The following is a 27,543-nucleotide window of genomic DNA, read 5'->3' as shown; positions in this document are numbered from 1 at the left end:
AAAAAATACGGTCGAAATAATAACCGCCTACTTTAAAGTCGGTTAAAAATGACATTTACTGTAAGAGATTCTTTAATTTATAATACAACAAACACACAATCAAAATATATGTGACGTTCCACGGGAAAAGATCATTCTAAAATGGTATAGCACATGCTATTGAAACCTTTACAAATGATTAGGTATATAAATATACTTATTGCTTATCGCCACTTGCACCATTTCACCGGGTTAACCGGTTAAATCGTTAACCTAGTGTCAAATTGTACTGATAACCATGGTAACTCCAGATTTAACCGGTTCACCCCGGGTTAGTGGGATGGTGCAAGTGGCCCTTAGAAAAACAAAAAATAGTTCGATTACTAGACCTATTAAGTCCATTCTCTGGACCAGCCTAAGGTCACCTAAGGATAGGACTGTCGGTGGTTAGAAGTTTGTCCATTAATTACCGTACACCCTGTAGATCCTGAATTGTGTCCTGTGTGCCTATGTATGTGTGTCATTCAGGCCTTTAGCATCTTGACAGATGATTTATGCAGCGTCTGTTAGCGAGGAACAACGTCTCTCGTGGCTGTATAAGCCAATGCGGGACCGGCATTTGCGACCGCATTTATGGCAGCTGAAGCAAGGAGTCATGTCGGCATTATCCGGCGGGTTGTGCCGCTTTGCGCGTTTACGGGCAAGGTCTTGGAACCATGCGTTGTCGTGGATTTCGCGACCTCTCGCGATGGCACCCCTCCATCCATCGCAATCTGACGCGAGCTCCTCCCAAGTGTCCCTATCGATATCAAAAGCGACCATGTCGCGTTTGGCGCAGTCCTTAAAACGCAGCAAGGGACGTCCAATGCGGCGCTTTTGGAATGCTACCTGACTCAACATAATCTGCCTAGGCAAACGAGTGCTATCCATACGCTGCACATGCCCAAGCCACCGCAAGCGCCTTTGTTTCAGCAGGGCGGTGATGCTAGGAAGCTGTGCAATTTCCAGGACTCTCTCATTAGTGACCCTGTCCTTCCATGTGATGTTGAGGATACTCCGAAGACAGCGCATGTGAAAAGTGTTTAGTCGACGTTCCTGATTAGCGTACGACGTCCAGGTTTCGGCTCCGTACAAGAGCGTGCTCAGGACGCAAGTTTGATAAACAGTCATCTTGGTCCTGATAGTAAGATGTTTGCTGTTCCACACTCTTGTACGCAGCCTGCCGAACGTCGAGGCCGCCCTGCCGATGCGAAGGTCAACCTCGCTGTCGATGGAAAGGTTGCTCGACACGGTGGACCCTAAGTAACAGAACTTGTCGACTACCTCTAAGGGTACAGTCTCCAGGAGGATGGATGGCTGGTGAGTGTACCCTTGCGCTAAAATTACGGTCTTCTTCGTATTGATAGACATAGAGAACAGGGAGCACGCGTAGGCAAATTTGTCTATCAGGTTTTGGAGCTCATGGGGTGTTTCAGCTACGAAGGCTGCGTCATCGGCGAAGAGCAGACTGTCGACAAATAGGTCAACGCGATTACGACGAGATTTTAAGTGATTGATATTGAACAATCTTCCGTCTGCTCTCGTGTGTAGGTGAATTCCTTGCTGCGTGTCACCAAAGGCAACCTTTAGCAAAAGAGAGAAAAATTAGCAGTTACAGTCGCCGCGGTCGCCTTTCCCTTTGTATAAGGTCACAATGTTTGTATCACGCATGTCCTGGGGGAATAGCTCCCTCTCCCAGCACTTCCCTAGTAGATTGTGGAGCAGAGGTAGTATGCACTTGAGTTTTAGGACTTCGGTAAGAACCCCATCTATTCCAGGACTCTTACCACCCTTTAGCCTCTGAATAGCATTATGAAGGTCCTCGACTGTGGGTAGTTCGTCGAGTTCAGCCATGACTGGTAGGTTCGGAATTAAATCCAAGGCTACTGGGCTGATCTCGACCGGTCGAGAATAGAGCTCAGTGTAGTGCTCCACCCATCGACTGAGTTGACGTCTACTGTCAGTAATGACAGTCCCGTCAATCTCCTTCTAGGGGGCCGTTCTCTTTGGCACAGGACCTATAGCCGCCTTTATCCCAGCATAGACACCGTGAAAATTGCCTACTGCAGCACAATTCTGGATACTTTTACATAGATCTAACCAGTAGGTGTTTGCGAGCTGGCGACATGCTCGCTGAAGCGAAGACTTCGTTGTGCAGTACTCTGTGTGGGTGACTGGGCTGGGGTTTACACGGTATTTTAGTGCTGTATCGCGCTTGGCTTCTAAGAAAGGCAGGAGCTCCTGTAGATTGTCGGCAAACCAGTCTGGAACTTTTTTCCGAGCAAGCCCAAAAACCTCACAAGCTGTTCCGGTGAGGAGGTCTTTAATAGAATTCCATTCTACGTCTACCGGTGCGTCGGAGTTATAATAGCTACCAAATCAAACAACCGGTAGATTATTCTAATACTTAAGTAGAATATGGTAGAATACTAACCAGATATATTAAACTTTAAAAAGCAAATAAGGTGTTATAGCATAACCTTATCACATTTACTTACAATCATTTGAATGTCAACAACGTAGGTAATTTTATCTGTGATGTTAGCGAGAAATCGTAAAATAAAATTTACATGCCCTGGCATACACGTACGTCCAGATACGAGATGCGAGTAACTTTATACTTACTTGGGAAACATATTTTATCTCGGTAACTTTCTGGCATCTTCTTTCCAAACCGTCTGAAGTGAATATATATTTTTTGTAAGTAAGATTCTTTGTGATTTACGCCTTTAAGACTTACGCTGGATATGTATAGTTACCTATTAACATAGGTAAGGTCGCCCGGCATAAATGTAGCTGTGGGGTTATGTATGGGATCCGTCTATTAATTATTTCTCTAATACAATTGGTTGGAACGTTCTGTCTGTCTGTCCACCCGAAGCTTTGCTCTAAGTGAATATTTCACCCCTCCTCAGTAACTTTTGAATCATGGGTCGAAAATATCAAAAAATCATGAAAGTAAAAAATCTATTAAAACTATACATATAGAGGAAATATCAGGCAAAAACTTTTTCTTCCTTTCTTAGTATAAAGACGAAAAAAGCGCTGCAGGCAATTCCCCTTTTTATGGTACGTAATGATACGTTACGTTTAATTTTAATTTATGTTCATGGCAGCTTATTGTATCGAACGGGTAACTATGGAACCCAACACTGAGCAATGAGCATGGCCCGACATGCTCTTAGCCGGTATTTCATTTGCGTATAAAAATACACAGGTACAAAATAAATGTGGAATTCAATTGCTGATAATGCCCAAGGTCCAACGTTAAACTGCTCGTTAACCTTCAATATAACCACGCAGTATTTCTGCTTACCTACTATAAATTCTGATACGGCATCTAATCAAATATTTAACTGCAAATTGCTTCAGTAGCTTTTTTAATTGAGATGGTTTACGATTAAGAGCCAGTTGCACCAACCACAATAAAATTAACAGACTGATCAACGTCAAGCAGCATCAGAGACCTATGAAACTTTCCATACAATAAAATTTAGCGAACGCTAAAACGGTAAAAGACGGTTTGGTGCAACCGACCCTTAGTCATACATATCATACTCATTACGATATAAAACGAGCATTGAGCAAAAACAGAATATCAAATAAGTTTTAGCTTATTTGTATACCTAACACCATGCTAACACCATAAATTAACCGTTGAAGTTTTTCCCTGCAGGGTAATGCTTAAGGGTTACTAATATAATAATTCCTACTAGGCCTGGTCTAGCAGGTGCTTACGAAATAAGTTATTTTGCTTGGGACTTGTCTTATTGTCAGATGGAGCGCATTTCAGAGACGAATTGCGTAATAATTTTATAATGTTCCAGGCGTCCAAAAAAGCCAAAATATTAAAAAAAAATTGCCGCTTTAACTTAGTCTTCGCGCAATAAAATAAATTAATGCAACGGGTCCTGACGCTGAGATTTTTATATCTTGCCCGAGTTCTGGCCCGAATTTTATTACGTACAATAAAATTTTAATATACGTTGAGACAATTCTAAAAGGTTAAATTTAATATACAACAAAGTTTAAAAAAATGAGAAAATTTTTGGTACCTATATATTTTCAGTACTAGTTATAACTAAGGTGAAGTGGGGATAGGTAGTAACTTACCAGGTCCCACGGCGCGATTCGAGAAATGAATTAGAGATTAACTAGATACGATATAGTAAAGATACCTTATGGCGGTTGGCGCTTACGCTATTATTAACGTCGCTCCAATATTATTGCGGCGCTATGCGACGTAAGCGCCGGCCGCCATACGGTACCTTTTTCCGTGGAACGTCGCATATGTTCACTATTTCATATCTAGTGAATCTCTAATTCATTTCCCGAATCGCGGCGCCAGCCACCAATAAGGTACCTTTTTCAGTGGAACGTTACATATCTTTACTATTTCATATCTAGTGTATCTCTTACCTATTCATTTCCCGAATCGCGCCGCCAGCCTACCGAGTACCACCAGCCTTACCCCGGTTCGATGGAGGGCAACATGTACGTACAGTCGACGTCAAATATGTGTACAGTTTTCGCCTTATTACAAGGGAGTAAGGTGCAAAAGTGTAAACATATCTGTCACGTCGACTGTACAGTAATTGATGACCTAGATGTGGTACCTAATCATTTAAATATGGACTCGAGTGTTGTCGATACACACAATTCCTCAATCATAATAACAAAATTGAACCTGACTCCCCCTTATTAATAACAGAGTTAACACCACACCAATAGTGCGTAATGCACTACTGGTGTTATGTGCTATAATTTTATTAATCTTCTAATTGACATCTATCAATGACTTGAGTCATTTGGACAATCATCAAAATTACATTGAATAATAATTCCGTGTAATTTAATTGTAAATATGTACTACATATTTTTTAATTATTTAAAACGGTGATATGATACACCATAATTAAAATTACATTGAATAATAATTCCGTGTAATTTAATTGTAAATATGTACTACATATTTTTTAATTATTTAAAACGGTGATATGATACACCATAATTAAAATTACATTGAATAATAATTCCGTGTAATTTAATTGTAAATATGTACTACATATTTTTTAATTATTTAAAACGGTGATATGATACACCATAATTTTATCGATATTGACTTATAAATATCAGATCAAATTATTATCGTTAAAGCGGGGAAAGTTAATATTAACACTAATATGACTTTGATTAATATAATTGTAATAGCGGTAGGCTTATTAAAATTTCAGTACCTATAATGAGTCGAAGAGCTCGTAATATCAATTACAATTGAATTCAATCTCCAATTATGAAATCCCTAATAATGATTATTAGATTATTATATGATAGATAATTTAATTATAATTGAAAATAATGGTACAATAAATTAATAATAACTACGAACTTGAATCAAGAAGTAAAAGACAAACCATAACAGAAAATTAAATTTAAAAAATAAGTAAAAGCACTAAACTAAACAATCTACAAAAAAAAGCCTCTGTATCAGGAATGACCCAGAATGAGTGTCATGGGTGTCATAAACTGTGATTACTTTATTGTAATTTAATTCAAGGTTATATTCCGGTTATGAAAGCATTTAGGTACAGAGTTGTAGCTGCGGAATCCAAGCGATATCATTGCCAATCTTCCTGATGTAAAGGATTCAATGGGCCCGATTCGGATTTTGAAATAGATATCTATTAGATATCTTTTAGACATGACCAAGATACGATAATGATATGTTTAAGACCTAACCTGTCAAATTTGACTTTTGCGCGATTCTGAAGATACTCTTGAACGATTTCCGCAGGATATGACTTAGAGATTCACATCTAATAGATATCTTACTCTATCTAACGTAAAAGTGACATTGGTTGCCCGAATTGCGCTGCAAAAGAGAACTAGTTGATATCTAAACTATAACGTATCTAGAATGGATCTAGTACATAAACTAAGAATCCTCTAGACCTAGCAATTATTTCATGCAACCGATGATGCCAAAAATGCGGGGGTGCGCGGGACGAGGTGAGCGAAATCCCGTGCCGTGATTGGTCCGTTCAAAGACGCGGACGTCACACAAAGACACTTTCGACTCGAACATGGAGTAAAACTACCGTATGCGTGGCAGAGGGGGTAGCGTGACTATGCTCGGTCTGGAGGATGTTTTGTCTGTGATCTAGTACGTGTCGTCTCTTGTGAATATCTTGAAGTTCGAATACGGCAGAATAGCGACAGCGGCATCGCGGCATACGAGTCAGACAAATCCTTCCAACTGCAGGTAGCGACAGGATTGACGTGGAATATGTATACAATGTTAGTATTGCACACAAAATGGCCGTGCTCCACCCCGCCGTGAAAGGAACGACATATCCCACTGCCTTAAGATACGTCAATCAATAGATATAAAAACGACATATCTAATCCATATCGTTTCTAGATCCGTTAATTGACTTGTCTTAAAGTTCAAATCAGGCCGTGAGATATCCCCCCCCCTCACGTCGCTTAACGTCAGGACAACGTGACAAACCGTGGTTATTCAGTTAGTCGCGTCATTTAGGACCAGTGGCAATTTACTCATTTTTATTTTTGTCACGTGGTATTGTTTGTCGCTTAAAAACATAACACAAGGTCTTAGATGGTATGAATAATAAATCAATAATTTCAAAACTGACAACGCCTTATCTTGCAAGCCCTGAAAGATTGCAATCTGGAATATATGCAATATGCATGTCTAGTCAATGTCATGAATAAAGGAAGCACTAGATTTATGGTATAAAGGAAAAATGTCCGTAGGATACTCGTATTCAAGATTTCAGGGTTTTTGGCTCTGGCAATCTTACGAAATGTTTTAGGCAAGATACAAAGTTAAACCTTTTATTCTACTAATATGAACTTCGATAACGTCCCACATCAAGCATCTTTTTCTGCGGGGAAATAGACGGTAATTCCAATGTTGTAGTTAAGGGCATTGCTTAGCTAGCAGGATCTTGAATAAAATACACAATAATCATAAATGAAAAAAAACTTATCCCTAGTATTAAAACACATTCATAACTCGGGAAATAAACATCCCGTGCGTTATATGCAAATGAAAAATGCCCTTAATTACGGGGATTTGAACCCGGGAGCTTTAGCTTCGTAAGCAGGGGATCTTCTAAGCCAGCGGTTGGCAACCTGCGGCCCGCGGCCCGCATGCGGCTCGTGAACCTGTCACTTGCAGCAGTTGCAGCCCGAGTGCCGCCTTGGCTATTTTTTATGTAATAGTGACAAACGACAATGTCTCATAAAGTCATAAATATTAACAAAGTACGGCCCGCGTCACCTCCGTTAACTACTATGTGGCCCTTGGCTGCTAAAAGGTTGCCGACCGCTGTTCTAAGCTATGGAAGGCATTTAATAAAATAAAATTAATGCTTGTGAGTAAAACTAGTGTAGTTCTCAGACGCGCTTTAGGAGATACTTAAGGTGACCTTGGGATGGCAATTGCAGTAGCACTACCACTGCTGCAGAAGTGTTCATGCGGGCAGTGTCACTGCCAATATCATTGATAAAATGACTGACGGATTGAACGTTCTAATCGCGATAGCCATGCCGCATCGACAGCCAGCCGTATTCGAACAATGAGATACGTCAAATACTAGATATTGAAACGATATGGATTAGATATGTCAGTGTCAAACAAGAGTCAAAATTGACATTTCTACAAACAAAAACGCCACTTTTGACACTTGTTTGACACTGACATATCTATTCCATATCTTTTCAATATCTAGTATTTGACGTATCTCGTTGTTCGAATACGGCTGAGCGACGTGTTTGTCAAGGATATTACCACCCACCACTATTATTAGCACCGCCCGCCTCAACGCTGCAGTTAAGTAGTAAATAACGTAGCAACAATAAGGGCCAGGCCACGTAAACAACATGCCAATCGCTAACGCTCCGTAGCGAACGAAACGCAACACTCACTGTCACTCTTATATGGAAGAGTGATAGAGAGAAATAAAGAGATTCGATGGCGAAACGCAAGAGATTGTCACCTTGGCTAGGCCGCCAGTTGCACCAACCACGTTTAGTGGACTGATCTACTTCAATCCGCAATGAAGTATCATCTCATATAATAAAATGTAGCGGACGCTTTTAAAAAAAGTAAGCTAGTAAGCTTTAACAGTCCCGTTGTGCAGTTTGATAATGTTTAATACTCGTGAAAGTTTAAATCAGTGCTTAGTAAGCTTTAAGTCCTCAAAGTATTGTCGGAGAGCCTTGACTGCTCTATAACTAAATACTGGATCGAAGTGCATCGGCAGGGCCAAATAGGATGAGGCCGCGACCAATCGTGGGCCAATTTGTCATGTTTTGTTTTGTATATTTTCTGTACCTACTAACTTAGTTATTAAGTCAAAATTGTTACTAACACTATATGGATCTTTGATCTGCAATAAATGTTTTTTTTTAACAGTGACAGACGATTTGGTGCAACTGGCACTAAATCTGCTACAGGTACAGTCGCCCTCGAAATAAGCTTAAATATTAAAGTTGCTTGTAGTTAAAATTATGGAAGACTTACCAACGACATTCAAATGAATAAAATGACTCATGTGCGGCGTTGTAGATATTTGGCATTCGTAGATGCCGGAGTCTCTATGCTGGGGATATTTAATCTGTAACAAAAAATAAATAACAATATTGACATGTTTTTTGGCAGCTATACCGGGTGTGGCCTGTAACATGAGCAAAAAAATAAACTGTAAGCTGTACTCCTCATACTGACCAACATTTTGTTCAGCGACTTTTAAAAATAACTTGTAGTTTGATTTTTAATACACTTTAAAGTTTATTCTAAGACGCAATGTATTGCGAATTTTGTTATGTTTAAGGCATGACAAGCAACGTCAATCACAAATGATATGGCATGGCGATGGCGTCCATTGAAGATAATATTTATTTTGTATGAAAAGTAAGAAGACTAAATACTTCATAATTTTTTAAAGTTGTTTAACAAAAGTGTCACCGTTTGCGGAGTACAATCTATGTTTTAATTATTTGCTCGTGTTACAGGCCACACCCTATATAGTGGCTTTCAGAAGTATGTATTAAAATATAAGTAGATTGTCTTGCGGTAACGCTTTAGATATTTTACTTAAGTGTCCTCACTTTTAAAACTTAAATAAAACTGTGTACCCGTGATTTGGTTGGAGATAACATTTTGTATGCTACGATTTGATTTGCATTTGTAGCCACCGGACGAAGCATGCGTTGCGGATTTCTTACATTAAACTAAATAAATAAATAATAAATAAATAAATAATAGATAACGTAGACTATAAATGCTTTATTATAAGTAAAACTTATTTACCTGCAAGGTCCAGTCCTCGGAATGCGGAAGGTGAATGGCTCTAAATCGCTGATCGCTGGTGTATGTGTAGCGTCCCACAGTCAGCAAGTGGATGTCTCTGTGGCGCACCCAGGACACTTGCATGTTCAGCTGAAACAATGACAAAATTGACAAAATGACAGAATTATGTCAAATTGACAAGGATATCGACGATGTCGTTTCATATCCACAATACATTTATAATCATGTTAAGTTTATTTTTATATCGTATGATTTATCCTTACAAAAAAAATCTATTAAATGTTCTCAGAGAGTATTTGTTCAAGATTCGGAAGTAAAAAAAAATTATAAGCCAATGTCTAAAACAAGATCCAGACAGTAGTCTATATTACGCAAAAGTTATAACCTAAGCTATTAAAGTCGGGTACTTAATAGGTTAAAAAGACAAATTATTTTTAAATGTTCTTGTTTACAAAATACACAAATATAGTTTATTTCCTTTTAAATAAATAATATTTTATTTCTATTCTAAATAATACTTCAGGTACACGCCAGGTACATACATGCCAAGAATATTTTAACTATTAGAAGAAATCGTGGTATAATGTGTGTGGTCTCTCTCATTCCTAAAGCACGACTCCTTAATTTAATGTTTCGTAGATTGGAAATTTCCTTTTAGAATTTAAATCGATACCCTCATCACGGATGCTTCCCCCCACCCCCCGTCAAGGCTGCTTATCACCAAAAGGGTTAAATTTCGACTGCGAAATTACAGAAAATCTCTCTGGTTTCCAGCCCAAAAATACTGAACAATTTAGGTTGAATTTAATGATAAGTGAGTTTCACAACAACAAAGACAAGACTTAAGACATGATCGTCTAGCCAGATGTAATCGATTTTTTTGACAGCTGCCATTTTATTAACTTCTGAAAGGCTCTGCAAAAAAATCAAAACTTTCGCCCTGATTCTAATTTCAATATACGTCAAAACTTAAATCTAGATACGATATGGGTCGGATTTTTCAGTGTCACAAGTGATGTTTCTTAAACAAAACATCACCTTTGACACTAACTGTTACTACAATTTTGTGGTAGGTGTATACATATACACAGTGCACAACTACAAACTTAGATACCTAACGAAAAGAGACAGTAACACGTAACTTTCGGCCCGATTCGGGAAATGAATTAGACATTCACTAGATATGAATTAGTAACGATATGTGACGTTCCACGGAAAAAGGGTATATAGGGTGCTATCGCGGTTGGCGCTTACGCTATTATTAACGCCGCTCCAATATTATTGCGGCCATAGGATACCTTTTGCCGTGGAACGTCACATATCGTTACTAATTCATATCTAGTGAATGTCTAATTTCCCGAATCGCGCCGTTTGTATTATCATGAATATCATGATGTTGTATATTCATTTAGAAATAAGCTAAGATCGACATAATATAGTGATAATGACTAGACTAGAATTTCCGTAAAATCCATTAAAGCTGTGGAACCCTATAAACCTCAGAACCGCATACAGCTACAAACTCCGAAACTTAATAGTTGGCTGTCTTCACGTGAAAAATGACGGGCCACCTTAATCTATTACTTTTGTTTTCAACAACAAACAACATCCATCTACCAAATTGGCCTCGTGTTATTCCAAATTCAGGTGTTGTCAATCAACGACAATTTGATAACAGAAAGTTGCCACCCCTTAATTACTTTTGAAGATAAATCAAATTAATTATTAAAACAAATATTAAAGATAAATTGATTCACAATTAATTGCTTTATTTCGTCTCATTTCGACGAAAACTTTCTCAGATTGAACTTGGGAACTGGATCTTAACTTAGCACTTTAGCTTGGCGTCGGCAAATGTTCGTATAATTTTATGGAATTACCCTACTTTAACCGTTTTAACACCTTTTTATCGATATTGATGGGACAAAATTTATCTCTTTTTTTTACAAGCTTTTTAAGTACTACCTAAAATTTTACTTGCATCGTATGTACCTACATATGTAACTATGTTTGTACGAGTCAAATCTTGCAAGTTAAATTTGACCCACTTCCCGGTTTCCGATGAAGCTGATAATTTGCATACGTAAGTAAGTAGAGTGACAATACAATATTATGGTACCATAGAGCTGATATGATGATGGAGACAGGAGGTGGCCATAGGAACTCTGTGATAAAACCGCGCAATAATTATGTTTGGGTTTTTTAGAATTTTCTAGATGAGTATTAGTTGTCTGTGGAATGAAAAGTACAGCCAGCGATTAAAGCTAGTACAAAAAAAGAAATTTTTGCCCATAACATATTATCCAATAATTTCAAAAAAGGAAACAATTTTATAGACGTCTCGTTGCAGTCTCTTTTTGAACGAATAAATGGGAGTCGATAGGTACCTACAAGATGTCTGTCCTTTTTTTTGTAACATTTTATCGGATTTTTTATTTGGGTTCACGGGTTTTCAAAACTGTAGTGTGTAACCTGTGTTAAAAGGAAGTATTATAGTTTTATGACACAGGCCTGTTCTGCCGTAATAAGCCAGGAAGGCCGATGTGTATTGTGGTCAACAGCACAACTCCGCATTCAATATATTTTCCTTTAGTAGTGTTGCCTACACTGTAAAACATGACTAATGGTAACATTCCATTTCTAACCGCAGCTGCACTACCGGTACGGAACGCGTCGTTGTCATTGTCAATTTCCATAGTAAAATGAACAGTAGTGCAGCTGTCGTCAGAAATGGACTGTCACCTTTATGCTTTACAATAAGCTCTAACTAGACTTTTTAGGACACTGCTAGATGAAAAATACACGTAAAGAAAGATTGTGTCATAAACATTACTTTTTAATTTAGCACTTTGTACTTCAAGCTAAGCATTTCCCTCACTCGATTGCTTTTCATAAACAGCCGGAACATGGCTGCAGATTCAACGTGGCCGTTCCAAATGGCGTGCGAAAAAAGACATCAAGCTGAATATTATAATCTGAGGGTCTACCGCGAACTACGTTCGAAGTCTTGCCTCTCTATCGCACTTGTAAATTCGTGCTTAAATGTGACAAGGAGGCAACACGTTGAACGTGGTTCGCGGTAGGCCCTCTGGCGTCACGAAATAAAATAGCGATCATTACGTCAGACGCGTAGAATTTAAACGAGCATGGTAAATCTCCTTTTAAAAGCATCTGAGTGAGATCTCGTTAGTGGGTTGTTATTTATGTGGAAGATGTGGCCTAATGAGGTTTTTATTTATAAACTCCACAATAGCCTTAAAGTTGCATTGTCCCATTGTTGAGTTTCATTTTGAGCCAGAAGCTGTGACCGCTATGTAAATTGGGCTCGCGAAATACGAGTAAATGGGTCTCGTTAGACGCGTGTACCGTTTTAGTTGTTACCCATTATGAAGGTAGGCCGCGCAGTTTAGCCGTTAGGCTTTCGACTATATTTTACTAGCTTTTAACCGCGACTTCGTCTGCGTGGATTCACCTAAAGTAGATATAGCGCCTGGATAATGCTGATATCAATCATTCAATTCGCGCCTTGCTTACTTCAATTATTAGGCAATTCATTAAGAGCCCTTCAACGTGCACACTAGCGCCACTGCTAAATAATCGTGATTATTTAAATTTAACGACAGGTATTTAAAAATGGGGGCCGCTACGGACTGTATTGTGTATTTAAGTACCTTTTGAATACATCAAACTAGTTTTTATATTGCTGGATTCGTCGATCTAGGAACTCAAAACAAAAACGGCCGCTTTTACTTTGGACGCATAGATTGACGAATCCAGCAATACTTCAATATTATACTTCATAGAAAATTAAAATTATGTTTTGGAAGTTATTCTTCTAACGTGTGGATAGTGAAAAATGACATTTAAATTGCGGTTGTTATGTCGTCAACAGTTGGAAATTGCAGCCGGCACGCGCGAGGTATGGCGAAGACGGTAAGCAATATAGGTCGCCGCTATTAAAAGTTATCTTCCGTATACGTATAGGAAACACAGAACCTATTAACGCCACGTTCTACTACAGGGTGATTTCGGAGTCGTCCGTCTCGTCGTGGAACAAGAGAGCTATACATCATACAGAATCCAAAGATGAGCCTAATGATGTTGTTAATTATTGTATATCACCAATAATGATGATTATTTTCCAGATGACAGGTAGGAAAAAACATTTTTGCATACAATTTGGTGACCCTACTCAATGTGACGTCTTGTCGCTTTCCATACAGCGTATGTCAAAAGTCATAGGGTGACCATAATTACTTAGTATAACATTAATTATACTTGAAAAATAAGGATAATTAAAGTAATTATCTTTTAGTGGATCATTTACAGAGTCAGAAAAAGTGGTTCTGGATCACGACCCAGAAATCACCCTGAATAATGCCGGAGCCACACTAACGCGAAACGCCGTTGATTATCGGGATAACCTGACATTTTTCATATGGCCACACTGGGATTATCGCGATGATCCACGTTTCAGGGATAAATGTCACTGGTATACACTTGATATACCTATGCCTACATTATCCCGTTTTACTGCATGTATTTTTGATACGACAACATAATAAAAGCGAAGTTATTTTAGGTTATAATGACCACACTTTCATACGTAATGCGTACCTACGTATGAATTTGTTGTTATAGGTATTGTAATCTAGCATATCTGTAAAAATTTCATCTGTATAGCTATCACGGTTCATGAGATACAGCCTGGTGAGAAACAGACTGATAGTGTACTGTAGTCTTAGGGGTGACACCCGACCGTGAACATCAGTAGCCACCTATAAAAATTCGTAAAATAAAAGTGATGGAGTAAATCCTGAGCTATTTAACAAAAATTACAATTACTCTTTTTAAATATATTTTACAATTTTGATTGAATTTTGGGGTGACACCCACAATTTCCGCACCGGGTGCCACCGATGCTAGCTACGCCACTGGACATGGCTTTAGGTGTGCAGTCCCCTTACGAGTAACTCGAAGGTTCATAATATGCATAACATATATTATGCTCATAACAAATTCTGGCATCTGAAACTTACCGTCTTGTTTCCTATGTTCTTGACACGGCAATTCAAGTAAGCTGTCTTGCCGAGCAGAGCAGTAACGTTCTTCGAAGCGACTTGGTCAAAATACGGGCCGGTGCGGGGAGTGGGGCGCGGGTCGGCTGCCCCAGGTCGGATGGCGTTGTCCGCGGAGCCGGCCGGGGCGGCCGTCGCCGAGGCGTTGGCTGGTGCCTTGCCGAGCTCACGTTGGGCTGATGACACTGTTGACAAACAAGATAAAATTATTATTTTTCCATAAATTATTCTAGAATTTACAGAGACCAATGAATGTTACACGCAAGAGGCAATAGCGACATCCTTCACTTTTTGTTTTGTCCTATCCCTTTTTTGGGTGTTCCTTTTTGAAGTAGGTACGTATTTATTTTTTTAGAAGTTCAGCAAATTGCTAATGTAAATCGATTATCATATCGGTATTCCTAAGTAGGGTTTCCTTTCAAAAATTTCACACCTATATCCGATATTGACGATATAACACACGTTACTGAATATTTCATAGTAAAACGTTCTATCTGTGTAGCCAAATATACATTGGCAGACCTCAAAAACCGGGCAGGTGTCACTAAATGTAGTCCCAGGTATATTTAGTAGGTAATGTTACCCTCAGTTATCCTGCTCTGTTTCTCACGGACGTATTTTGCGAAAAATCTTGCAGAGTTAAGTCCTTTTGTATCGAGAAGTATTATCCGAGTTCGCTGGTGTGGAAACTCCGTAAAACCGATCACGCGTAAGCACATCTCTTCAGTACCGGTGACGTCATCACACGTGGAACGCTGAATGTTCCATAAAAATAAACCGGGGCATATTTTATAAAATAACATTTTAGTGATTTCTGTTTTTAGAATGGGTTTTATTGCCTTTCTGATTATTTCAAGTCATAAATTTGAATTTACATATTTACATTCACCGCTCATACTCGTATATAATATTACCGATCAACCGCTCTAGTTATTAACAATGCGTATATATTCTTTGTTTTGTATAATTTAAATAAAGTAGGAAATAACTATTAAGCTAGGGAATAATAATTCTGAAACTAACAAAAAGCTGCAGCAAGAGTCAAGAAGGGCGTTTAGAAATTTATAATTAGGTTAATCATTCAAGTTCGAATCGCCTGCTAGTAAATAAAAAAGTACAACGCCGCGAGAATCGACATCACAATGTTGTAGATGCTTTTATTGAGATTTAATTGTACTTTTGTGCATATGACAGCGGCCAGGAAGGTCTGAAATGGAAAAATAGAAAAAATGGCACACGATTAACGGTGTTGTATGGAGGTTGTCTGTCTTGTATTTAATAGTCTCTGAATACATTTTCCTGAGAATCTGTAGCCAACATATATTGCAACAACAACGTTCCTTATTTAATTAATACCTGTCTGCACGTCAGTTTGTCAAAATTTATTAAATTAGGTTCAGTGAATTTTACCTTAATAAATGCAAAACTTTATACTTATTTAGTATTCGTACCTTTTTAAACTTTTCTCATATCTAAATGAAAAGGGGAGTGTTTAACTCTGCTGAAAACACCCATTTCTGATAGGTTCTGGTTCTAAAATACCAAATGACATCTAATGTTAAGGATGATAATTTATGTTATATTGAGGTGATCGACATAATATAATTATACATAGGTATTAATAATATGTTAAAATAAGGAAATTTTCACTCACATTTAAATAACTTGGTACTCACATAATACTCGTATTACCTACCATTATTCAGAAAGCTCAGGTTTTATTCAGTGTCTAATACAGAGAAATAATAATACACTTAACTGTGTACTACAAGTATTCATGTTTGGAAAAGTGCGGTCGGGTCTAAAGGAACTCATATATCTACATTAATCCGATTATTACCCCGTTTTATATGCAAATCGTAGTGTCCCTACCCACTCCGTTATTCCAGTGTCCGAAGATTGCATTCCAATCGCCTTACAAAGCACGAGGAGGTTGATAATTCAGATTTTTTTACAGAGTATTAAAAATATGGTACAGTTAGAACAAGAAAAGTTTGCAAAGATTTTGATAGCACACCCAGTGCAAATATTATTTAAACGTCAAACTTCTATGAAATCATGACGAATAAATAACACTCGCACTGCTATGCTATCAAAATCGTTGCAGACTTATTTTGGACTGACACTACCTATACACGCACCCGACTCGCACTTGGCTTGGCTTGGCTTGGCTTGACTTGGCTTGGTTGGCTTGGAGTGCGAGTCGGACTCGCCCATGAAGGGTTCCGTAACAGCAAGTAACATAATAAAATAGCGGTTTACGATTTATGACGTATTAAAAAAAACTACTTACTAGATCTCGTTCAAACCAATTTTCGGTGGAAGTTTGCATGGTAATGTACATCATATATTTTTTTTAGTTTTATCATTCTCTTATTTTAGCAGTTACAGGGGGGGGGGACACACGTTTTATCACTTTGGAAGTGTCTCTCGCGCAAACTATTCAGTAGAAAAAAATGATATTAAAAACCTCAATATCATTTTTGAAGACCTATCCATACCCCACACGTATGGGGTTTGATGAAAAAAATTTTGTGTGAAAAAATAAGTGTGGGGGACCCCCAAAATTTATCGTTTTTTTCTATTTTTGTGTAAAAACCTTAATGCGGTTCACAGAATACTTACCAAGTTTCAACAGTATAGTTCTTATAGTTTCGGAAAAAAGTGGCTGTGACATACACGGACAGACAGACGGACAGACATGACGAATCCATAAGGGTTCCGGTTTTTGCCATTTGGCTACGGAACCCTAAAAAGTGATCGGAATCTACGGTTAAGTTTGGCAAGTTACTTATTCAGGCCTACCCTGTTAATACGTTACACTGGTTGCTCGAAATGTCAACTCGCCCACGCTCCGACAAAGGGAATATGCGGTCAGAGTTTAGGTTTGAATAATTAACGAACAATAATAACAGAGGATAGTCGATAAAAGCGTTTTTGTAATAGAATCAGTAGCTATTGGTCACGTCGGTCAACCGACGGTCAGGCTCGTTCAAACCTAGGTCACGTTCTATATCCTCATGTATAGATAATGTGAATATAACTTGTGAAAAAATTGTTATGGCAGGTGCCCGGACATCTTTACAATAACCCAGTCCCATTGTCTATCCTATGTTCAATCCATAGACCGGTATACCGTTCACTTTTTCTACAATAGTCCCGATGGCTGCTGAGACCGATTCATTGGCGTATATTGTTGCGCTTGTTGGGTTCCAGCAGGCGTTCTACATGACATTAAAGCTATCCAAAGGGCCTCTACGTGCTGGATCTATATCCCCACGCAATCACCTATCAAAAGACCGGGATTTACTTATAGGCACGTGAAATCCAAAATGTAAATATTATACAAGTAGAGAGTACTACCTACCACCCTGTAAAACCGGGTACCTATATGTAACCGGGTAGATCTGTTCTTAGCATTTTATCAGTATTAACATAAATATTTATGACAATTGTGAACTAAAACCATTTTATTGATGCAAGACACACCCGTTGAAAGATTGAAAAATATTATAAACCTGACCGCATATTTCACTACACTAAGGTGGCGACAGAATCCGCTATTTTTGACATTTACCTACTCCCACAACAGAAATGAATGTAAGTACACCTTATAATTCTGTTGAAATCCGTCAAACGGTGTAGTCTACTAAACTCGAAAAATATTACTGGCGAACAAAATCCTATTTATATACCCTGTACTAATTTACTTTAGCAAAATTAAAGGTAAATATTCCATTAACAATTCAGGATTAATCAGCCTACACAAAGGTACATAAAGTACATGGATGTAGGTTGTAGACCTTGTAGAAAAATGAGGTCCGTTTCTCAGGCTTCCAATGGTCGCTTTATTGGAACCTGATATCTTTTGATTTATTCAGCTGAATTCTCTTCTGCGCTGGTACAAATTTTTGATAATGTTTTTTGCTGTAAGAGTAATATTGTATAGTCAGCAGTAGTAAAAGTAGCTAAGTGTTCAAAAGTACCTGAACACAATTTTCTTTCATAAAATCTTTATCATTTAGAATCTTAAATAAGCTGGCTCGGCCTTCAGTTCAACATGACGCAATCTCGATGGAACTTACGGTCGAATACCTATCAGCAGCCATTATACTGTCATTAAGAGTGGCAGAGAAACTGACAAAGAATCCGATAAGGGTCAGATAATTATATTGTTGTAGGCAAAGAATGACATCCTGTAATTCAGTTCCAGTTATTTTTTGTAAAATAGAAATCAGAGCGCGAGTTTTACTCGCGTTTTGTCGGTTTTTGCAACAGTTACAAAATAAATGCTCCCAAAAGCGAAAGTGAAAGCTAAGTATTTACGTACCTATTTATTAACACGGTTCATTATTTATTATTATTTAAATGAGATAAAATAACAAAACTTGGCGGTGTAACAAAATATGGGGGTAGCGTATAGGTATGTCTTCTAGAGTGTGATTTTTTCTCATACAATCGTCAATCCCTAGTGTGCAATAAAGAGTATTTAAATTATTTTGTTTACTTCTGTTGAGGGGAAATTAGGTAAACCAAAAAAAGATTAGTAAATTTCATGGTTTTAGGGTTCCGTATTTACTTTAAACAAGCAATTCTTGTTTATTTATATATGTATTTCGGGGATATCGGAAACGGCTCTAACGATTTCGATAAAATTTGCTATATGAGGATTTTCGGGGACGATGAATCGATCTAGAAAACGCGCATTTTTGAGTTTTTATATGTTATCCGAGCAAAACTTGGTCTCCCAGATATTTCAAGTACCTATTTGACAATGACCCTTTGGACTCTCGAGGTCAGAAACTGGAATTCAACAAGAGCATTTTGTCACTATTACATACAAAAAACAGCCGATCTTTATTTAATGTAAAGGAATGTAGATATAGCCAATAAGTTATTACTGTCATCTAAAATTCACTGCGCTTAAAGACACCGCAAAACATTTCTCGCTGTTTCGCATACACGTATGTGGAAAATCGACGACGTTTAGCGCAGATTTATTCTACAAGAAGACGTGGCAAATTTTCCGAGCGCTGTTATTGTCGGTATCGAATATCACAAAATGGCGAATGCGAACAAGGGATCCAGTGTAACCGAAAGCGAAGCAAATAACAGGAAGGGAAATTTTATAGCTAAAACCCTAACATATTTTACAACCCGGAGGCAAAATACTGGAACTTTGTCACGCAGTTTGGTATAGATAAAATATATTCCGATCGACAAATTACTGTCGGAAATTCCGGGATCTTACATGGAATTCTGTCAGTTCATAATTAATTAATCAGATGTTTCATCATTTATAGAATGATAAGTTTTCTCAGACATGTGGTAACGCTCATGTCCTGAAAATGAATTTTATTCGATTTAATTGTAAAATGTATCTGGGCCTTTAAAAACGCACACTAATAAGCTAATAGTAATAGTTATGTACCTACATTGGACGGCATCAAGAATCAAACCCGTATTGTACAGTCTAATATCGATGTATGTAAAATAATATATGCCGCCCTTATGCCATGCAATGCAATTAATCAAGTAGTAAGAATGATCGAGCAATATATAAAACAAAACAAACACAATCGCAAACATCTCACTAATTACTATGTTGAAACGACTTGGAATAATAGCAGTAAACAAATAAACATTTATCACAGCACAGCCATATTCTCTAAGAGTAACTTGACGATAACTCATATCGGGCCGAATCGGGGCGTGGCGGGTGGAAGGGGGTAAGGGCGGGTGGGGTAAACGAATCAAATAAAATGGCCAACGGATGGGCGCAATAAAACTGACTTTAACACCAGTAAATAAAATCAAGTCTCTTCTAATCTGAATTGTGAATGTTTAGAATGTTAAGCTTTTAGTTATTTACGATATAGTCGTAATCAAACAATATTAACAACTCTATGTTTAAAACATTACTTAAGATTTATTTTGGGAATTAATAATGTATTTACATACAATAAAATAAATAAAATAAAATATCATTTATTTCAGGCTTTTAGCCCATAAAACACTAAGACAGATCACACAATACAAGTACTCAAACGACACAATAGCAAACAATGCATGTATATACAGTGGTACTACTAAACGAAATTAATAACTAGCTTAAATCTAAAATAGGCCCCTGAGGCATTATACCAACTATGCTGGCGGCATTTCCCCGCTGTATCGCAATGCTGATACGTTGTGCGAGGTAGTCACCAATTACGTTATTATTTAAATTAAAATTTTTATATTATTGTAATTCGATTTTTAAATCGATCTCTAATCGAAGTGAATATCGAACAGTAAGATCCTTTATCTTTTTACAAGCTTTTATTTTTCATATCGGAACAATTTATTAAACGATGGTGAAGTAAATTTTATGTTAAGTACCTATTTGTAAGGATCAAATGCCTTTAATATGCGAACAATTGTTTTAAAGCGATACTTAAATTAGAAAATTTGACTCTAAATCGGATGTTACCTTAAGGATTATAAAATCCGTCGTACTGAATGGCGTCACCTTATTGCAAGTTGTAGATAAAGACGGGTGGTAAGAAAGACAAATCACTTTGTGTTCAAAGCATTAAACGATGTAATTTTTTTTGACCTACAAATACCCTCTTTCGCTTATCGTGTGAGTAGGTAGAAATACACCAGCCAGAGTCGCAGCAATAAATCTTAAGTGGAATATATTCGGGCGATAGCTGACCAAATGCGCACAGTGTGTTGGCAACACTGGCACAAAGGTTGCGTATTAGGTTAGAGTTAAATTACGTTGTTCGTGGTTTTTAGGGCCCCGTGGGGACGAACCTTTATATAAATTCATGTGTGAGTGACAGCGGGGTGTTTGTGCGTGGAGCGTGTGGAAGCTTAGTTGAAACTATGAGGGCTGGTCCGTAAGTTGTTAGTGGCTCCAACGCTGCTCAAGCGATTTGAATATTACTTTTAACATTATAAGGGATTGTTAAGTAAGGCCAATGATATTAACACTAGCGTGAATAGTTTTTGACATGATAACGTCTTATAAATCGATGAACACCGGTAGCATGCACGAAAAAGTGTCACGTTGTGGACAGATCTCCATGGTAACGTTACGGCCACGTTTTCTTATGACGTTATCATGCAAAATTATCGTCCGTTAACCGTCTTTACACACAACCATATTTTTTACTTAAAACATTAGGATTTAGAAATTACTTAGACAAAAAACCGCCAAGAGCATGTCAGGGGGCAGATTTTTGAAAATCGACCGCTCGACCTCGTGTATTTCGTTCAATAATATCTCCACTACTATGCATTTAAATTCTACTAATAGAATTGAAAACGAGTGGTCAATACCGCTCGAGTCCAAATTTCTATCGCTCTTATTTCATAAATTAGCATTTCGCCGTTTTCCACCGATTTTCGAGTGGCGAAATCGAGCGATCGAATTTCAAAAATCGGCCATCATGGATCATGTCCAGTGTAGGGTTCCGTAATTACTCGTTCGCAATAGGCTGCCATGAACGAGGGCTATTAGTAAGGTAACATGTGCCTAAATAACAAGCAGAATGGGAGTACCTTCCGCAGCACTTTGTACGTATTTTTAATAAAAGGAGATTACTTTTTGCTATAACACAAAATCGGCTTGACTGTTAAAATATCTAGACACGCGGCAGCGTGTCAAGCCAAGTTCAAGCAAAGGAACTGGCTAGCCAGCGCCAAGTGTAATATTACACGAACCACTTGGTGCCACTTTTGACCCTTCTATAACTCAAAACATCTTTAACGTAAACACATAAAACTACGTGTGTTTAATTATATCCATAAGGACATCTAGAAGCCCAAATTTCATGAAGCTAGCTCAAACGGTTATAAAGATATGAAGGTCAAAAAGTCGTAAATTTTAAGACTGACTGACATACCTATAGTACCTAAACCTAATCTACTTCCAGATGACCTAGAAGGATGAAATTTGGAATCCAGCTCAGTTATTGTGTGAAAGCGTAGGAAAAAATCTAAAAATTAAAAAAAGTTATAAAATAGGGTGGGTCCCCATACAAAAAAACCATTTTTTATTGTGACTGACATATAAGTACCTAAACCTAACCTACTTCCAGATGACCTAGAAGGATGAAATTTGGAATCCAGCTCAGTTATTGTGTGAAAGCGTAGGAAAAAATCTAAAAATAAAAAAAGTTATAAAATAGGGGGGGTCCCCATACAAAAAAACCATTTTTTATTGTGACTGACATATAAGTACCTAAACCTAACCTACTTCCAGATGACCTAAAAGGATGAAATTTGGAATCCAGCTCGGTTATTGTGTGTAAGCGTAGGAAAAAATCTAAAAACAAAAAAAAAGTTAATAAATAGGGGGGGTCCCCATACAAATTTCTTTTTTATTGTGACTGACATATAGTACCTAATACTTCCAGATGACCTAGAAGGATGAAATTTGGAATCCAGCTCGGTAATTGTGTGTAAGCGTAGGAAAAAATCTAAAAATAAAAAAAGTTAAAAAATAGGGGGGGTCCCCATACAAAAAACCTGTAATACGCGCTAAACAACCGGCCAACGGTGTGTCGTTGGCGGCGCGCGGCACCACATAATTAATACAAAGAACAGAAGTAAAAAACATGCAGCGGAAACACAAGAAAAAACATTAAATCTCAATACCTGCCTAGTTTTCTTTACAAAAAGTATTGATATCCCATCAAAAACATAAATGTAAAAAAGGAGAGCCAAGTTCAATACAAAAATTATGCTTGGCTGTGGGGTTCGCCGCAAAAAGAATGGAGATCTAAATGAGTGCCAAGTTCTATGCAAAATCCAAATATGTATTTATAGGAACAATATAACATTATAAACAAGTATTAAACTCTATTTCTTTGCTTTATTGGATACCTATAACAATTGCTGTTATTTAAAAAAAATGTGAGATCTTAAAGTAGGTTAGATTTGGCTTGGCCAGTTTTTATCAGAATTACAAAATATATATGTTGAATAACTTTATAAAATGACTGATGTAATGAAAACTGGCCAAGTCAAATCTAACCTGCTTTAAGATCTCGCATTTTTTTTAAATAACAGCAATTGTTATAGGTATCCAATAAAGCAAAGAAATAGAGTTTAATACTTGTTTATAATGTTATATTGTTCCTATAAATACATATTTGGATTTTGCATAGAACTTGGCACTCATTTAGATCTCCATTCTTTTTGCGGCGAACCCCACAGCCGAGCATAATTTTTGTATTGAACTTGGCTCTCCTTTTTTACATTTATGTTTTTGATGGGTTTACTTTATCAGAAAGTATTTGTTTTAAAAGACATCCATTTTCAACGACACCCAACACCATAGGATAATAAATAATATTCAAATCGGACGAGTAGCGCCGGAGAAGGCTAACAACTTTCGGACCAACCCTCATAGTTCTAATGGCTTTGTTTGAAATACACGTATACGTTTCCACAAATAGTAAGCATAATGTAGAGTAGAAATTAGAGTAAAGAAAATATTTAAAAAGTGAGGATGGAAAAATTTGCTTAGGGGTTCATTTTCATCTGTTGACCGATTTCAAGATTTCGGAGGAAAAGGTTCGGAATTAGTCAAATGAGGACAGTATGAGGAGTACAGCCTACAGTTTAATTTTTTGCTCATATTACAGGCCACACCCGGTATACGTTATATATGTATCTATGTTTTCATAGCATACATAATTTTACGGTCGGTGTAACGTAAAGTTCTCGTGAAAATTAACAACTACACTCTTGAAAATAAAATGACCTCCGAAAACGACATTTAATTAGCTGAAAAATTATTCTTCGCCCCTAAAGCAAACATAATTCTGTTGGCAGAGTAATTACAGCAGAAATCATGATCTAATTTTAATAAATAAGCAGTATTGTGTCGACAGTGCATACTAATAATTCATTACGAATAATTTTCTCAAAATTATGAGGATAAACACTACTAACTAAAAGCAGCGAAAGCAATAAATTTCGAACTTGAACGTCATTGACGCAAAATAGGGTTTAAGTTATGGCTCCTCTACACGATGGGCCAACGCCGGCCACTCCAAAGGACGCAGTCATGCGGTAGAATGAGATAGCAATATCACTTGCTCCCTCTAACGCATAAATGTGTCCCTTGGAGTGGCTGGCGTTGGCCCATCGTGTAGAGGAGCCATTAGTAAATAGGGAATAAGTTTAGGTAATAATAAGGGAGGTAATAAGTCTAGAGCTTACTTATTCTTTTAGTTCTTGTTTCCTTTGTTGGACCCGATAGACCGGTGACACTCGGAACATTACCTACTGAGCTTACTATGTCCGTCCGTCCGTCTGAAGAAAAGAGGTGGCTTGGAGTAGTTTGAGTAGGTCCTTGAGTAGGCCGGTGCCGCGTACTCATACCTATAATGCCATTATACTTACCTGCATAATACTTAGGTATTCCGGACAGGCGAGAGTAGTACCTAAATAACTCTGACTTCTTGTGATACCTAAAGATTACATTCGGATGGCGAGGCGAATATAGCAACATTGCTATACTCTATCAAGCAATTTTTGTCAGTAGAAAAGAGAGACAAATTGAAAAAGAATGTAAGCGCGAAGGGTAAAATTTTCTATGGGACGAATATGAGAATATTGGTTTCTAATTATGTTTTAGTCCCTTAAAGTAATTACCATGACATTTTTGTATATGTATTTATATTGAATTTGGTATTAGCAGCTGTATTACGAAACAGCCAATTTGTTTAACAAAATTACACTTTATAGTTTCTATTCGATTTTGAACGTTATGATCTTTTGATATTTGGCCTCACAGCGAAGAAAAACGTCTTTATAAAACGTAGGTATTTATTTCTGAATAAAAGGAAAATGGGATAAGTTTTATTCGCCAGTCGGGACAACAGCTGTTTAAGTGGCTTGTTTACAATCGGACAAGCCCGATGAAATGAAAGGAGTGAGAATTAAGTTTGTGGAAAGAGGGGAAATAAACACGTCTATTTATTTCTGGACGGAAGTTAATATAATGGGGAACCAAGTTCAGCGAGAATTGGTTAGAGTCAGATCAAGAAAAGTCTGCAGTGATTTTGATAGCCCACGCGGTGCAATCTTATACCTTTACACGAGCAATTCTTGTATATTTATTTATATGTAGGTACATATATATATATATCAAGGATCTCGGAAACGGCTCTAATGATTTCGATGAAATTTGCTAATTTGCTGCGGGGGTTTTCGGGGCCGAAAAATCGATCTAGCTAAGTCCTATGGGACAACGCGCATTTTTGAGTTTTTATATGTTTTCGAGCAAATCTCGGTCTGGATATTGTTATTTATAAATACGTTATAATTTCATAGAAGTTTGACGTTTAAAATAACACTTGCACTGAGAGGGCTATCAAAATCGCTGCAGACTTTTCTTGGTCTAACTCTAGTCAATCTTTCAACTAGGTAAATATATTACCTACAGTTCACAGTGTTTGCTGTGTAATGGTTCCCCTCTATCTCCAATTATCCCCATTGGTGGTTACTAAAGCTATCTAGGGTTTCGAAATAATGTGGCTTTATGTTCTAAACTGTATTTACTATTTGAGACAAAACAAAACATGTTTTAGATGTTTGGATAACCGCTAATCTAACTTCTTCAAGTTAATATAACTTTCCTCGTTTCCTTTCCGCATGAACATATTTTAGGAAAGTCATGAATAATAATTTTATGGTAATAGCAAATGGATGTGCCGTTATTATTACTTAAACTTCGAAATTGGAAAAATAGGTAAGTACATTGATAATTGTTACCAATCATTCAAATATTTTTTTGAAAATATTTTAATTTGTGTTATTTCAAGTAGAAACACTACTACGAGGGGCGTTCAAAATATTCTCGGTATTGATATCTTACAACCTCTTCTTAAATTTCTTTCGTTACTGGCCGCTAAGGTTTATTCATTGACATTAAAAAAAAGTATAATTCGAACCGAGATGTTCTTTTGTTTTTCTGCAATTGCTGAACAAACATGAACATCACGTGCGAATTGACAATGTTAACTAAATTAGAACATCAATGCGTCATAAGATTCTCGACAAAACAGGGTAAAAATAAAAAAAAAACATAAAAGTGGAAATGGATTGTGTTTACCGTGAGTCTGCTCCTTCTTTATCTACCATTCAAAAGTGGTCAAGCGAATTTAAACGTGGAAGGGAGAGTATTGAAGATGACCTTAGACCTGGTCGGCCTGTAGTAGCTACTTCACAAGAAAATATTAATAAAGTGGAAAAACTTATATTGGAAGATGGTCGAGTGAAGGTAAAATCTATAGCTCAAGTAACCAATCTTTCTATTGGTATCGTACATGATATTATCCATGACCATCTTAATATGTCAAAAGTAATTGCAAGATGGGTTCCGCGAATGCTGACTCAGCTTCAAAAAGAAATGCGTGTAGCGTGTTGTTCCGATGTTATTGACCTGTGCGGTGAAAATGATGATGCGGCGCTGCAAAGAATAGTTACTGGAGATGAAACCTGGGTTCATCTTTATGATCCAGAGAGTAAACAAGAGTCCATGCAGTGGCACATTAAGGGTCCAGCTCATCCCAAGAAGTTCAAGGTCGTCCCTTCAGCTGGCAAGGTCATGGCCATGATATTTTGGGATTGTGAAGGAATGTTATTAATCGATTATAAAGAAAAAGGTATAAATATCACAGGACAGTACTACACTAACATTCTACGTCAATTAAAGGATGCAATCAAAGAAAAGAGGCGAGGAAAGTTAACCAAAGGTGTTCTGCTTCTGCGTGACAACGCCCCCGTCCATACTGCTCATATTGCCAAGGCAGCTATTGTTGAATGTGGGTTTGAAACTGTTACTCACCCACCGTATAGTCCGGACTTAGCCCCCAGCGACTTCTTTTTGTTCCCCAATCTTAAAAAGCATCTGCGTGGAATTTTTTTTCCTGACGATGAAGCATTGAAGGCGGCAGTGGAGGAGCATTTTTACACCAAAGAATAAAAATATTTTTATGAGGGATTAAATAAAATAATTGATCGATCTTTTAAGTGGATGAACATAGGGGGGGAGTATATTGAAAAATAAAAATATCAAACTTTTCGTACTTGTTTGTTTTC

At 37.4% G+C, this 27,543-nt stretch overlaps 1 protein-coding gene across 2 annotated transcripts in view; it reads right to left on the bottom strand.

Annotated features, from left to right (window-relative positions):
• The window catches only part of LOC134666612 (uncharacterized), a 105,432-nt gene that overhangs the window by 9,866 nt on the left and 68,023 nt on the right, over window positions 1–27,543 (bottom strand). For both annotated transcript variants that reach the window (XM_063523828.1, XM_063523829.1), the window contains exons 3-5: window positions 14,398–14,621; window positions 9,359–9,487; window positions 8,570–8,663 (exon numbers count right to left, since the gene is read on the bottom strand). In XM_063523828.1, coding sequence (XP_063379898.1) covers window positions 8,570–8,663; window positions 9,359–9,487; window positions 14,398–14,621 — 447 coding nt within the window. The remainder of the gene's footprint in view (window positions 1–8,569; window positions 8,664–9,358; window positions 9,488–14,397; window positions 14,622–27,543) is intronic.

The sequence above is a fragment of the Cydia fagiglandana genome, chromosome 8 (assembly GCF_963556715.1).
Source record: "Cydia fagiglandana chromosome 8, ilCydFagi1.1, whole genome shotgun sequence".
NCBI classification, from domain to species: Eukaryota; Metazoa; Arthropoda; class Insecta; order Lepidoptera; family Tortricidae; genus Cydia; species Cydia fagiglandana.
Note: the sequence above shows the minus strand (reverse complement) of the source record. Positions and strands in the feature narration are given on the sequence as shown.